This window comes from Eremothecium gossypii, chromosome II (assembly GCF_000091025.4).
Source record: "Eremothecium gossypii ATCC 10895 chromosome II, complete sequence".
NCBI lineage: Eukaryota > Fungi > Ascomycota > Saccharomycetes > Saccharomycetales > Saccharomycetaceae > Eremothecium > Eremothecium gossypii.
The window spans coordinates 559182-573846 of NC_005783.5; the positions used below are offsets into that span (position 1 = coordinate 559182).

Sequence of the window (14665 nt, forward strand, 5' to 3'; positions counted from 1 at the left end):
GTCATCGGAGCCATAGCCGCAATTGCTCAGGGCTAACTTGAATAAGTTGACTGGGACCACGGTATTTACGGTTGTGGCACAATGGAGTTTAGTGGGGGGATATGGGAAGCGAACGGCATTTTGTCTATAAAACAGTAGTAGATTTGTATGTAATGGCGTAGTGTACAGGTGAGTAGGTTTCACTAGGGCTTATCATCAGTAATGCCATCTGGGACTGTTTCGGATGCAGTGTCCGCGTCTGCATCTATGTGTAGAGTCCACGGTTTTTGCTCTGGGACGTACGCAAATCCGTAGATGTCGCTAAAAATGCCCATGAATTTGTCCCAGAGGCCAAATTCCTTCAACGCTGGTTGCTTGAGGTTGAAGAGAGCGCGGAAGTTAGCCAGGAGCTCATTATTGCCGAGGAAAACCGTTATGAGTTCATTATGGGTCCCTTTCATTCCAAGTGCAATGTCCAGCTCATCAAGAATGACTTCGAATTCTTCCTGGGTCGCATGTGAGTTTAAGATGGCTTCCATCAAGAGCTTGTTGGTCATTAAGAGCTTGTCCTGAAGGTCCAGCTTGAGCTCATTATGGAGTTCAAGGTTTTTCTTCTGCGACAGCCTGTTCACCAAGGGGTTAGACGAATGAACGGTTAGGTCCTGGGGACCCTTGCCTACGAGCTGCCAGTCCTCGTCATCCTCATACCGATACCTTTCTGGTTCTGCTGCGGCTTTCTTACCATTTGATATCTGTTTTTTGTCTGCGGGGGACGTTCTGCGCGTGTGCCTGCGCGTGCTCGATCTACTCGGAATATCTACCTCTTCGCTCTCCTCGTCCATCTCTTCATCAAAGTCGTCGGAGTCTGGCGCCGGTTCTGCTCGGGCACGTGTCGACCTCGTTCTACGCAACGGCCTCTCTTGTTGCACCTTCTCTCTTGCTGCCCTTTGACGCTTGCTGCTTCTCGTGGGGCGCACAGCGGACCTAGTTTTCCGCTTCTGCCGGTCCTCCATCTCGTCGTCGTCGTCGTCGTCGTCGTCGTCGTCGTCTAGCATCTCGTCCTCACCGAACTCCTGCAGCTCCTCCGCGTCGTCGTCGTCTCCCGCCGGTGACTCGTCTACATACTCTTCTTCGTCTTCCTCCGGCCTGCCAGCACTACCGTACTCCACGAATTCCCACACGTCGATTTCCCCGCTGCCCTTAGACGCCATCTCGTACGCCTGGATCAGCTTCTTATTCTTGTGCTGTCGCTTTCCGCTGCCGGACCGATCCAGCCATTCTCTGCAACGTTCTGTGCTCAGCAGCGTGATGTCTTGAGCTTTAACCCACGTATAGGTGTCGTCGCATAGAAACTTCAGGCAGTATGACGATTGCACCCGTTCGAACTTGCGGAACTTCAGTAGGTCCGAATAGATGATGTACTTCGACTCATCTTCGTTTTCGTCCTCATTGCCCTCGTCGTCAGCCTCTTCTTGTTGCCGCTGACTGCGCCTGTGCAGCTTTATGACGTTGGGCGGTATGATCTCTTGCGGAATGATCATCGCAGGCCACGAAGGATAGCCTTTGACTTTCGCAAGCACTATATCTGTGGGCTGGTACAGGTGTGTCGGCATCGATTCAGCAATAGGTCACACACACCAAAGAAGCAGAGAAAACGGCCACGTTACTGGGTACAACAAATTCTCCAATAGCTGACGGCTAGTCCTCTATGTTGTCCGTTTCTGACTGGAGGACTGTAACATGTACTATGTCACTATCACCATTACACAAGAGGTTGGTAGCTCCGGCACAGATTTTGGTGATGCCATTTTAACGTCGCCTAACATGTGCGATCCCAAGATTTGGTGAAACGTAGGCAGCGTGCAGAGCAGAACGCAAGAAGCTCGCCACTGCAGGGAACAGTCGTGAGTACATACATGGGTAGGTCCCGATCACGCAGCTGCAGAGTGCAGCGACTATCCCGGAGTTAATAGAGAAGGGCTAGCGCCCGTAATAGAGTATATTATAGTATAAAAGATAAAGCATGACAATGGGTAAGAGTAGACGGGATGACTAATGAGGGGTCTTCGCCAGCACGGGTGGGAACGAGAACGAGCGTTTGCTAAGAAGTCAAAAACGATTCCCATGTATTATCAGTAGTAAGAATAGCAGTATAATAAAGGAAGAAGAGGGAGGAAAGTCAGTGGGGGAAGAGGGGTTAAGCATAACATCGATCCCATGTGTGGATGAACAGACTCAGTACTGGCCCTGCTGGGAGTTGACTCCGTTGAAATACTGCTGGTATACAGCCGCCTGCTCTGCGTTTAGGTAGGCGGCCGGATTGTTGAAGTTCTGCTGCTGCTGCGGCGAGAGCTGGTGGTGGTGCGCGGCGACGGCGTGGTGGTGGGCGGTCGCGGCCGCCACAGAGTGCGCCGCGGCAACGTGGTCGGCCGGAACCCCCACGTCCACCGGGCCGGGGTTGCCCGGCACGTCCTGCACGGCGTTTGGACCAGCAACGCCCCCCACAGAGACATCGGGCTTATCCTCGTCCTTGACCTCGTCCTCGTCCTCGTCCTCGTCTTCCTCTTCCTCCTCTGGCGCGTTCAAGCATGCCTGGATCAGGTTTTTGCCCTCGGGCTGCGTGACGATCGGCTGGAACTTCGGCGTCGTGAACGTGTACACAAGGCCCGTTTCCGAAACCACCAGCAGCAGCACCTGTGTCCCTGTCAACACCGACAGTTCGTAAGCCTTCTTCATGATCCCATGCTTACGCTTCGAAAATGTAATGTGGCGCCGCGTCTTATCCTGGATGAATTTGATCTCAATCTTTCTCCGCTCCTTCTGTTGGGGCTGTTCGGCTTTCTCGGCGTCCGACATCTTGCTGCTGTTCTGTTCTCGAATCTTTTCTCTTTCCTCTCTTGAAAACACTTGATAGCACGATCGGGCAGCTACACACAACACTAACTTGCGCCTATTTTTTCTGGTATCAGCTAATCTCTATATCAAAACGTACCACCGCAGGGTGCTCTCGGCTATTCCTCGATTCGCTAATTGATCTTCAACTCACTACAGCTGTGGTTGTTCGAAAAGATCACTATCTAAAACAAGTTAAAGGAGTACAAAACAAGTTAAAACATCCACGCTCATTGCTCCAACAGGAAATTTTTTTCTTTTTGTCGGGGAGAAGAGTCGCCCCGCACGAGACGCGGTGTTGGGGCGAGTCACGTGGTAAGGGTGTGGCGCACGTGACAAGCACGTGAGATTAGGCGACCGGCGTGTCTACGATGAAGGTGTAGGTGCCCGTCTTGACGTCGTAGGCCTCGAAACGGGTGTGCTCGATCTTCTTGAGCTTCTCTATGTGGCGCTTGAGGATGGGATGCTTGGGGTCCTTGATTGGGAGGCGCGAAGCCTTGTCAGTGGGGAAGGTATTGTGGAGAGAGATGCGGGCGCGGACATTGAGCTGCTCGCCCGGGGCGGGGGGTTCAGAGCCGACGTAGCTGACCTCGCAGACCTTCTCTGTGAAGCGGACAAGGTTGCCGCAGATGGCAGGGAGTGGGATGTTGGACAGGTCGACGGGGGCAAGGAACTCGATGCGGCCGTGGAGGTGGTGGCCCACGACAAGGCCGGAGACACGGCGTAGCTGAAGCAGGGACATGGCCGCGAGAGAGTCTAGGGCTGGTGCGATGTAGTAGCCGTCGTCGCCGAAGCCGATGTCGTCGCCCAGGAGTCCGGGCGCAGGCGATGGCTGTTCGGCGGGGGCAGGGGCGGGCTCGGCGGACAGGCTGTCCTTTGGTGGGGCGGGGGCAGGGGCGGGCTCGGCGGGCGAGGGCTCGCGGTCGGCGGGCGCGAAGGTGATGCGCTTCGGTTCTGACTCCTCGTAGCCCGCGCCTGCATCCTCCATCTTCTTGCGGTTGAGCACGAGGTTCTTGAACGACTTCTTGTCGGGGTTGAAAAGCTTGTGGCAGGAGGCAAGGATAATCTCGTCGGTCTCGCTGCTGAACACCGTCGAGCCGGTAGACGGCGGTATTTTCTCGCGGAGCGACTCCTGCGACGTGGAGAGCGACGCTTTCCTGTGCAATGTGCCGGGCATGGCCGTCGCGGGCTTCGACTTGGCGGTGAAAAGAGGCTTTGGCGCCAGACGGTAAGCACTAGTCAATGACGCACGTTTCTTGTTGTCCGCGTTCAGCTTGGTGGCACTGGGCTTCGAAGGCTGCGTGAGAGAGTTCGGAAGGATGACCCTAGAGAAGAGCTCGTTTGTTCCGTAAGGGTTCGATTGCTGCGCTGCGCCCACAGCTGCACCATTAATGCCGGATTGTTGCAGCGCACCGATGCCTGTGTTATTGGAAGTAGAGCTGTTGTTTCCAAAGAGCCCGCCAGTAGCGCTCCCGGCAGGTTTCGATCCGAAGAGCCCGCCCGTCGTAGTAGCCGCCGGCTTAGATGCAAAGAGACCGCCGCTAGCCGCGCCGGCTGGCTTAGGTGCAAAGAGACCCCCAGATGCACCCCCAGTTACCGAAGACGCGTCAGCAGGCTTTGATCCAAAGAGACCGCCCCCAGTCCCATTTGTGTTGCCGGTCGACGTATTATTACCGAAAAGGCCGCCGCCGGTTGAGCCCGTTTGGGTAGTGTTATTGCCGAATAGTCCACCACCTGCAGATGCACCGGCAGACTTATTGCCAAATAATCCACCACTGCCGGTGGTGGACTGGCCATTGTTGTTACCAAATAGTCCACCGGCCTGCTGTGTTTGTTGTTGGTTATTTGCGCCGAAAAGCCCGTTACCTGTGGTTGATGAATTGTTGCCGAACAGGCCACCTCCAGTGGTATTGGCGGGTTTCGACCCAAAAAGCCCACCCTGCTGGTTGTTTTGTGGGTTCGAATTTTGACCGAACAGCCCACCAGATTGTTGTTGGTTATTTTGCCCTAGAATGCCATTACCCTGCTGTGGGTTAGAGTTCTGGCCAAAGAGTCCGGTACCCTGCTGGTTATTGTTCTGCCCAAACAAACCACCCTGCTGCTGGTTATTAGTACCAAACACATTCCCCTGCTGTTGGTTATTTGTTTGGCCAAATAGTCCCCCAGAATTGTTCGATTGACCGAAAGTACTCCCCGTAGTATTTTGGCCAAAGAGACCACCTGCAGCAGCAGGCTTGTTTCCAAACAACCCACCAGTGTTGTTATTCTGTCTAAATGTATTGTTCGCGCTGTTTTGGCCAAATAAGCCGCCTTGCTGCTGAGACTGTTGCATATTTTGGCCAAAAAGACCACCTTGCTGCTGTTGGTTCGACTGACCTATGAAGCCGTTCTGCTGCTGCGTGCCTTGACCTAACATTCCGCCTTGTGGCATAGATTGATTGTTCTGCCCAAAAAGACCGCCAGAAGACGGATTGGACTGCCCAAATGCATTAGTTGTGTTATTCTGCCCAAACAGGCCACCACCGCTTGGCTGAGTGGTATTCTGCCCAAAAAGGCCACCTCCTGTTGTGGCAGGCTTATTAAATAGGTTACCAGATGCAGTGTTTTGACCAAATGTGTTCGTTGGGTTGGAGCCAAAAAGACCGCCGGTGGTGGTCTGGTTATTCTGACCGAACATGCTGCCATTTTGCTGATTCGTGGAGCCAAAAAGGTTCCCCGACTGCTGTCTGTTCGTGTTCTGACCGAACAAACCACCAGCAGAAGTGGTTCCAGCCTGGTTGAAGGTATTCGACTGGCCAAATGGGGTCGAAGTGTTCGTGCCGGCGCTCTGTCCAAAAAGTCCAGTGCCAGTTGCGCCAGCTTGCCCGAACCCACCAGTGGTATTTTGCTGTCCAAATAGCCCACCAGTGCTGGTCGTGGAGGTCTTGTTCATTCCAAAAGGAGAGTTGGCTGCAGCATTGCCTTGGCCGAATGGTGAGTTGGTGGACATGCCAGTGTTCTGACCAAATGCATTAGTGGTATTTGACTGGCCAAAAGGCGAGTTGGCAGGCTGCCCAAAGGCATTGCTCGTAGAAGTCTGGCCAAATGGTGAATTGTTTGTATTGGCGTTATTCTGACCGAAGAGTCCTCCTGTAGACGCTGCGTTTGTCGTACCTACACCAAAGGTGCCTTGACTGTTAGTACCGAAGGGCGAAGTACCGGATGGCGCCCCAAAGGCTGAAGAAACACCCCCGCCAACACCGCCCCCCGCCTGACCAACTTTGTTGTTCGCCTGGTAGTCCTGGAATCTCAACTCTTCAAAGGAGAAACTCTTGTACTCCGGCATGCACGTTATCGACTGAAAAACATTTGTTCCACCGGTGGTGGCGTCCTTTTCCGTGTATGCCGTGAAAGGCTTGATTCCAGTCCCACCTGACGCCGCAACACCGCTGGCGTTACCGCTGAACAGGGAAGGAGGGTTCGATACCGAGGATGTTCCTTGGCCAAAGGGCCCACTCGCAGGTTGTGGTTGCGTGGACATACCAAATGGAGACGCTGCAGGCTGCTGCTGCGTGTTGCCGAACCCGCCAAACCCTGAGTGCGCGTTGGTCCCAGTAGAGGGCCCAAACGCATTGGTCGTTGACTGAGGTTGACCAAAAGATCCAGTCTGCTGCTGCCCGAAGGCTGGAGCTCCCGTGTTGCCGAATGCAGGTCGGGAAGCACCAAACATGAGCTGGAGTGTTACGGATCAATCCCTTCGCTGCTTACGTTGTTACCGCGAAGTATGCAAGAACAACCATCAAAGGTGTTCCTTGTTTACTTACCTTGACCTGCGCGCGTCGAAAAATTTTCTCGTACGCGTTACCCGGTCACAGATCCGGTCACGTGACTAACGCATCCATTAAGCTATCTAGTCTATCTGCTGCTACACACGAGCACACCAGCACCGACCCGCGGGCTACAGGCGTTCCAGGCGCCCCATTAATTCCTCCATTACCTGCCATGTCTTCAAGCTCGTTGCCTGCAAAGACCCGGTGCTGAAGTCGACAATCAGGTCCTCGTCCTCGTCATGGTACGGAATGTAGGGCGACACGCGCGGCACATCGGCCCCGTGTGGAGCACATAATTCAAGCGAGCAACAAGCCTTGCCGTGTTTGGGGCTTCCGACTGGGAGCGACATCCTCACCGAGCGTTGAGAAGCAGCATGGGAGGACGGGGAAGCGTGCGTATATATATGGCGCTGCGGGGCTCTCCGGCGCTGCCGCAAACAGCCTCTACCGCCATAGTTGATTATACCGCTCGGTGCTTGCTGCGCCAAGTGTGGCGTTAGCCCGACAAAGTCATCGGCACCCTCTGGTCACGTGCCACCTATGGCAGCTTTTGTCGCTATGGCTGACAGTGGCTCCAGATTTGCTAAGCCCGTTCCCGTGCATGCCACAGAAATGGTGCGATTCTGCCATAGACGTCGGACGGCAGCCGCGGCGGGCTGCGCGTGGCTGACAGCCGCGAGGAAGCGGGCAGCGGGCGCAGCATCACGTGTAGCCACGGGCGCCACAGCACGAGTGTTGATGGCAGTCACAGCGTCCCGAGAAAAGCGTTCTCAGCATTGCAGAGGGGCGGCCTGGTCACGTGACCGGGCCGTGTGTTATCACGTGATATGAATATCACTTGCGACGTACCGAGCTGCCGCGTGCTGGCCATCGTACGACGCGTTGGGCGCTATATTGGCGAGAAACGGGCAGCAGGTAGCCAAGGAGCGGTCAAGCGGGGCGATTGCAGTGTCAGATGTCGTCTGTTGGGCCGCTTGAGGATGAAGCGGCAGGCACAGAGCTCGGGGGCAGCCCTGCAGACCCTGCGACCCTCACGGAGATAGATCCAAGTGCAATCCAGGTCAGGAAGACGCGCACAGTGGTAAAGCTGGACTGCGAGAGGCTAGTGTCGAAGAAGGGACTGCCGTATCTGCTGAAGAACGCGCCGAAACATGCCCGCATATCCAAGCGCCGCGACACATACGGCAATCTCTGCCATGTTCTGCAGTTCTACCAGCTGTGGGCTCATGAGCTCTATCCAAAAGCGAAGTTCAAGGACTTTGTGGCGCTTTGCGACAGGCTAGGCAAGACGGACAGGCAGCTGCGCGCGTATCGCATGCAGCTGATACGGGAGGAACTGGGCTTAGCGGCGGAGGGACTAGACCCTCCGCCGCAGCCGCTGCGGGAGCACACCGGCGCCGGCGGCTCTCAGCCCGCGGGTTCCGTTGCACAAGACACAAACACTAACGCCGACCTTTCGGACGATGATCTATTGTACACGACTTCTAGGGCAGCTGCCGCGAGCTCGACTGCGAATCCAGTTCCGAGATCCGAGACGCCTGCCGCGCTAGCGGGCGTCGATGAGGCTGAACTTCTGGCGCAGCTGGCAGAGATGCAACGTGCGGCGGAGGAAGATGTCCACGAATCGGAGGACGACGAGCAGTTGGCGCTGATGCGCGAAATGGATGAGTTCATGTAATGTAGTAATGTATAACAGTAGACTACCGGGATGGAATTAGAGTATAGTATACATATATACACGGACAATCAGGTTGTCCACAAGCGTGCAGTGTTATCAGCACCGGCGGAGAACAACCAGGCCTCCCTAGGATGCCAAACAGTGTCTAGGACGCCCAGACTGTTCACCAGTTTATGACCAGTTAGCTTTTTCAGAGGGACCAGAAGTGGGTTCTTCATCATATCGTCATATACAGTGCCATGGAAGACATGGATGGTCCCGTCGTCTGCGGCAGAGCAGAACAGTGGGAGTTTTTTATGGAAACCAACACTTCTGACAGCCTTCTCATGGTATCTTAGTGTCTTATACGGTGTAGCCGCCAAGTCTAGGTCATGCCACAAGACTCTCTTGTCAAAAGAGGATGCAATCAGATTGTCTCCCCTAGGATGTATATCGATCGTGGATAACCAGCGTGCACCTGGTAGAAGCTTTTTAACCAAAACCTGCTGTGAGAGGTCATATATTCTGATGTATCTCTGGGAGCACACAAAGAGCTGCGGCTTGAAGGGGTGGAACTTGGCATCCATGATAATACCCTTTGACTTGTTGAAAGGCGATTGTGTTAGATGCTTGGAGAGCTGGTGAATCAGAACAGAGGTGTGGCCGGACTCAGGCTGAACACTAACAAAGTAGTCTCCCTTGCGGTGCCAGGAGATCTTCTTTACAGTCTTCCGACAGGTAATGACAATCGCTACATCATTCTCAGCCTGTTTCTGAGTTGGCTTGTTCCACTGAGCCACCTGTTTCTTGACAGTGGCCTCTGTCTCCGCCTGCTCATCGTCACTGTTCACATTTAGAGCTGATTTTTTGACGTTACCGAAAGTGTCGAAACCATAACCATTTTCGATCTTTAATCTGCTGTTGTTTTCTACCTCGAACCCGAAGATTGGTGGAACCAGCAAGTATATATTCTCACCAGCCGCTACTGCTAGTAGACCAACTGTCTTGTCTGGATTCCACTCAACAGTCTCAATATGGTCATCCTGGTTGTTTTTTATGTCGACAATAGTTGCCTTGTAGACCTCCCTGCCCGTCAAAATCTCCCAAACTCTGACAGTGCCGTCATCGGAGCCTGTAGCAAGCCATAACCCACTTGGATCTATCGATAGAGTTCTTATCTTGCCTTTGTGGCCGGCATATACAGTCGAGCAGCGAATAGGGAATGGTCTTAGGTCCTTTGGCGACGGTAGCTCTGGAATTAGCGACTCTGGGTCGATATTCAATTTGTTTTTGCGAACACGAGGCGCCAGGTATAGATCCAAGGATCTCTCGAAGCGCTCTCTTACAGATTCGCCATACCCGGGCACCTTACGTAACGAACCATACTTTTGTGGAAGGAAGTTGCGCTTTCTGTCACTTGGATCCATCTTCTCCCACTCAGCGCGTTCCTCTGGGGTTAGCAGATACTCCTCTGGAGGATTGTAGGACTCCTCGTTGGTTGGAGGAGGAAGCTTTGGCGCTCTCAAGTTCATGATATGCTCATTCGTTTCCTCCGAGTCACCCCATAGGTCATAGGAGAAATTGTTGGCTTGTTCCTGCTCGCGCAACTCACGTAGCTTGTTAGGTGGAATGATGCGGCCCTCTCTGATGGCCTTTACAATCTTCATGATCCGTTTGGCCTCGTGCTTGGATGGCACAAATCTCCGTTTTGGCTCTGGGATAGCCGTGACAGGCATGATTTCTTCATGTCTAGTAAACCAGTCGACATATGGCTCGTATGGGTCCACCGAATCGTCTACCTGCTCGTTTTTCTGTATCTTGGAGATCAGATCTAGCTCTTCTGGCGTTAGGTTCAACGAAGAGCCGGTATTTTGGTCTAGCAAACCAGTCCACCCTTCTGGAAGCTCGATAGTGTCCAGCAACGCATCCAGTGCAGATCCCTTCGCTGGTCTCATGATCCTCTTACCGTTGATGTCGTAGCCGATGTGGGGCATTTCATCATATGCCGACAATGGAATGTTACCAATGGTATTGGCCGTCTCAACATCGGTGTCATCGCTGTCGTACACAGGAGTAATTTCTGGTTTTATTATGCGGGGCGTACCGTCAGAGTACCGAGTCTTCACGGAGGCACTCTCGCCGTCCGGTATCATTTTCAGCTGCATGCTGGATAGCTTTTCTCTGAGCGGGCGCGTGTCATTATCGTCCGAGAAATCCTCGGATCCATATTCGCCCTCAGAATCTCCTTCCTCAGCGGCCAACAAACGGTTAAATTCCGCATCCTCGTCCTCTTCCTCATCTGCATCCTCGTCCTCCGCCTCCTCGTCAGACCCCTCCACAGGACTTCCTGGTGTGCTCCCTTCTTTGCTGCTGGATTCAGAGCCAGAGCTCAGAACCTCTTCTTCTGCAGACTGGAATTCCTCATCGTCATCACTGTCACAGTCAATCGTAGCGCCATCGACGAGCAGTTGTTCGTCTTGTTGCAGAACATCTTCCTCCTCAAGCACGGCTGCCCCCCGTTTCTTGATATCACTGTGTTTCATCACAGATTTATCCTTCTTACTGTGAACCATCCTTGGTAGGTCTACTAATTCCTACTGGCACATATATCATTGTTCTATGGTATAAGCTCATCGCATCTAGTTATTCAGAAAAATTTTCAAAAAAAGAAATTCGCGCAGACACATAGTTACGAATAATGTCCATCTGCTCCTTCAAGTGTACGCGCGCACCCAACTCAGGCCCACGCGTATGCATGCGGACTCCACTATTTGGCTCAATTGTCCGGTGCATCATGCTGCTCCTTGAAAAGGTCGCTTGAAGCTGTAGATAGATACAAGGCGCTTATGAACTATGCTTCCAATGACTGCAGCCATTAGAGGTCGTACGGGGGCTTATATCTCGTGTTACAACACGTGCCGCAGCATGGGGCCCAATTGAGGCTGGTGGACTAATGAATCACTGTGAAAGGTGCAACTAAGATCAATGCCAAGCCTGGCCAGTCACGTGCCACATTTGATTCTGTGTATCCTAAATACCGCTCATTGTCTGGAAGGTGGTTCCGTGGTCTAGTCGGTTATGGCATCTGCTTAACACGCAGAACGTCCCCAGTTCGATCCTGGGCGGAATCATTTTTTGCTATACTGTCAACTTTTTCAGAGCACAAACAATGTAGTTCGAAGCCGAAGCTGGAAGGGGGGTATGTCACCCCTCTCTTTTACCCATCATACTTCCAGCTTATCTAGGAAGTATCTTGGCATCACCAATATTACTAGCGTTCCCTAACCGGGGCTCGTGGAACAGCACTACAGGAGGCCGTGGGCATTTTGTGGCTTATCAAAAGGTTGCATCGAACGGTAACAGAAGGTTCACGCAAATTTAGAGTCTAGGTACATTAGCCAAGGGCAGAGGACATCATGACCAACTCTTTCACTGAGATTCTAAGGAATACCCTCCCCTTGAAGAAGAAGGTGCGGCCAGAGATGTGCCAAGGAGAAGCAGCAATTTACGTCGACCCTTCATCCACATATGCGCATTGTAACGCAGAAACCATGGCTGAGTCCCCGGTGGCGTTCAATGACTTGAACTCTATTAAAGAAGAAGATATGGATACTCTTGCACTTCGAGCAAAAATTCTTCCCGCGCAAGAGGACGGTGTATCTGAGAGAGAGAGTTCGGAAAGCTGCTGCAGTAGCCCCAGACTTGACGAGGACAACACCGCTACCAAACGCCGGCTGAGGAAGCTACGAAGTTGCGTGAGCAGTCTACCGACTCTATCGCTGCGAATTGGCGGGCCTGAGAAGAAGCTACTGGGCCCCACCGTCATTCCGCGATCGACGAAGAAGATCTTCACATCCTCGTGGCTCAGCATGGTTGCCAACGCAAAAAGGCAGGGCGGTTCGGATGTGCCGACAATTAATGTCACGCCTGGATCTCATGGAAGAGAGGCAACTGCAGGTGTGAAACTTAATCAGCAGCATGTCTTATCTCGAGATATGGGCGGGGAAATCGCCCTGAGGAAACGAGCTCTCCTGAAAAGAAATAACTCGGATAATGACTATCTAACGATGAAACACAACGCCAGGCACATTCCAAGTACATGCACTATGCGGGATAGCTCCCTGGATAACTCCCTGCTTTCAGTTGATGCGCCCATGCAAGTTCGGCGTCGGAGCAGAACAATGGATTCCTTCGACTGCTCAATGACTTCGAAGTCCCTCTTTCACCTGAACAGACTCAGATCTAACAGTTCCACATCCACTACAGTCACCTCTTCTCCAGCTGGTACCGGAACTGGTCATACAATATCACCACACGTGATCTCTACCCCACGGGATTCCCTTTCGTCTTCCAGTGTGGGAACGTTTAACAACGTCAACCATAGCGGTTCTGTGAGGACCAAACGCAATGGCTCCATAGTTAATGTTCTCACTAACTTTGTGTCTGTGAAGTCGTCCACTCCCATCCCAAAACCATTGCCGGTACTAATATACCTTGATAATATGTCTCCTCCACCAGCGGCGGATTCCTCATTGAGTGAAGACGAGTACATCGGGTCACTTTCGGTGTATGGTAGATATGTTGCGGCAATACTAGCTGAAGATGGTAATGAATTCAAGCAAAAGTGTCTAGAACGCTACATCTCTACCGAGTTTGACTTTTTTGGTGAACCTTTAGATGTGTCGCTTAGAAAGCTTCTTCTTTTATTGTCACTACCCAAGGAATCCCAACAGATTGAGCGTATGATTTCTTGCTTTGCAACAGCATACTACAACCAAAATAAGCATGATTCTCTATGGGGAGGCTGTGACGATATCAGCCGGATGGCGTTCTCCCTTCTAATGTTGCATACCGATCATTTTAATTCCAACAACAAAAACAAGATGACCAAGGTCGAATTTATAAAACTATTGCATGATGATCAAAAGCATATTCCAAAAGAAATTGCAGATTACCTCTACGATGCCATTACGGTTCGTGAATTTCCACATGTTCTGTTGCCACCCTTCATGACAATGGACGATGAAGACTCGCAGTCAGCAGCTTTATGTAGTGAGCTATGCTGCAACTTTTCGCCTATGGCTATTATAAAAAGCCGCTATCTTCTCTTCCGGACAGAGTTATGGGTTCAAGCAAAAGGTAAGTCCAATTCTATTTCATTTCTGAACAACCACGTCTCCTCCGCTTCTAGCGTAAAACACATGCTGACTGACGATATAGACATATATTATCACATTGTGAATGATTCAGTATCAAGCGCTACTTTGGCAGCTGACATGGAAAAGCACGGATATACAATACCGCCGGTACCTAGCATGCCCGGAGTTTTGCAGTTGAGTCATAAAAACCTTGCAACGTTTACAGAGGTAAAAGGTGGCTACCTCAAGGCGTCAAAAGAGATGTTGAGGAACTTTGTTGATATCCCATTAGGTGCAGCAGACACTAATTTATTCTATGCCGACAGCGAATATCGTTATATGAAGATAATCCAGATAGGCAAACTAGAGGATATGATGGTTAAGAAATTTCCTCTTGTAGGAAAAACGACTTGGAAAATGCATCACTTTATCTTAACCACGTTTGCATTGTTTATTTTCGATGGAAACTACCAGCTAGATTCATCCGTCGAAACCGATGAAGTTACGAATACTACGAATATAGTTATCCCCTTCCCGCCGACATCGCATGTTGTAAAGGTACTGGACTGTAATGGCTTGTACGCCACTGCATTCCCAGGAGCACATAAACCTTCCGTAGCGCACGAGGATGAGATCCTGCATGTGCATCGGAATGGACAGGAGTATAGATTCCACTGCGCTTCGAGCTCTGAAAGACAAATGTGGCTTGAAGCAATTAATATGGTAGCAGCGATTTCAAACTGCTACATCATTATCCCATCGATACCAAATAGCGTCGGCCCGATACAGAAATGGAGCCTACATGAAAAGTGGGAAAAGCTCAATAGCTCCTTGCAGGAAATGAGATCCAAGCTGGATACTGTTGTTAAAATACTAGAATGCTGTCAGACACTGGCGCCAATTACCGGAAGATGTAGGTCGCAACTGCTAAAATACGTGGAGCAAAATCTGACAAGGATGGATTGGCTCACGTACGAAATAGCCCGCAAACAGGCATACCTAGAGATACTCCGCAGTATCATGAAAGTGAGCCAGGAGGCGCCGGTGCCAGATGACCAAACTTCCATAGAAGACAGCTTTTTGTTCAAAGAGTCCCATATCAAGGGCCATGAGTGTGCCCGAATATCCAGTTGGCATAAATAGAAGTTCCTACAATAGTCTTGCAAATAGCATCCACTCCAGTGTTTAAC

At 51.8% G+C, this 14665-nt stretch overlaps 7 protein-coding genes and 1 non-coding gene across 8 annotated transcripts; 3 read left to right on the forward strand and 5 right to left on the reverse strand.

Moving 5' to 3' along the window:
- Positions 1–182: 182 nt before the first annotated feature.
- Positions 183–1592, reverse strand: IOC4 (Ioc4p; the record flags this gene model as incomplete). Its single annotated transcript, NM_208396.2, has 1 exon — positions 183–1592. One exon carries the CDS (start codon positions 1590–1592, stop codon positions 183–185), a length of 1410 nt encoding a protein of 469 aa, NP_983043.2.
- Positions 1593–2214: 622 nt separating this feature from the next.
- Positions 2215–2835, reverse strand: AGOS_ABR098C (MADS-box domain-containing protein; the record flags this gene model as incomplete). Its single annotated transcript, NM_208397.2, has 1 exon — positions 2215–2835. One exon carries the CDS (start codon positions 2833–2835, stop codon positions 2215–2217), a length of 621 nt encoding a protein of 206 aa, NP_983044.2.
- A 385-nt stretch (positions 2836–3220) lies between these two features.
- On the reverse strand, positions 3221–6580 carry NUP116 (FG-nucleoporin NUP116; the record flags this gene model as incomplete). Its single annotated transcript, NM_208398.2, has 1 exon — positions 3221–6580. The coding sequence occupies one exon, from the start codon at positions 6578–6580 to the stop codon at positions 3221–3223; it is 3360 nt and encodes a 1119-aa protein (NP_983045.2).
- A 228-nt stretch (positions 6581–6808) lies between these two features.
- On the reverse strand, positions 6809–7030 carry AGOS_ABR099WA (uncharacterized protein; the record flags this gene model as incomplete). The annotated part of the gene is made up of 1 exon (NM_208399.1): positions 6809–7030. The coding sequence occupies one exon, from the start codon at positions 7028–7030 to the stop codon at positions 6809–6811; it is 222 nt and encodes a 73-aa protein (NP_983046.1).
- Positions 7031–7635: 605 nt separating this feature from the next.
- On the forward strand, positions 7636–8358 carry CSM3 (Csm3p; the record flags this gene model as incomplete). The annotated part of the gene is made up of 1 exon (NM_208400.2): positions 7636–8358. One exon carries the CDS (start codon positions 7636–7638, stop codon positions 8356–8358), a length of 723 nt encoding a protein of 240 aa, NP_983047.1.
- Positions 8359–8426: 68 nt separating this feature from the next.
- ERB1 (ribosome biogenesis protein ERB1) lies at positions 8427–10910 on the reverse strand (the record flags this gene model as incomplete). The annotated part of the gene is made up of 1 exon (NM_208401.2): positions 8427–10910. One exon carries the CDS (start codon positions 10908–10910, stop codon positions 8427–8429), a length of 2484 nt encoding a protein of 827 aa, NP_983048.2.
- A 484-nt stretch (positions 10911–11394) lies between these two features.
- Positions 11395–11468, forward strand: AGOS_t0037. Its single transcript has one exon. It is a non-coding gene; the product is annotated as a tRNA-Val (tRNA).
- Positions 11469–11942: 474 nt separating this feature from the next.
- On the forward strand, positions 11943–14618 carry SYT1 (Arf family guanine nucleotide exchange factor SYT1; the record flags this gene model as incomplete). The annotated part of the gene is made up of 1 exon (NM_208402.2): positions 11943–14618. One exon carries the CDS (start codon positions 11943–11945, stop codon positions 14616–14618), a length of 2676 nt encoding a protein of 891 aa, NP_983049.2.
- Between the last annotated feature and the right edge of the window lie 47 nt (positions 14619–14665).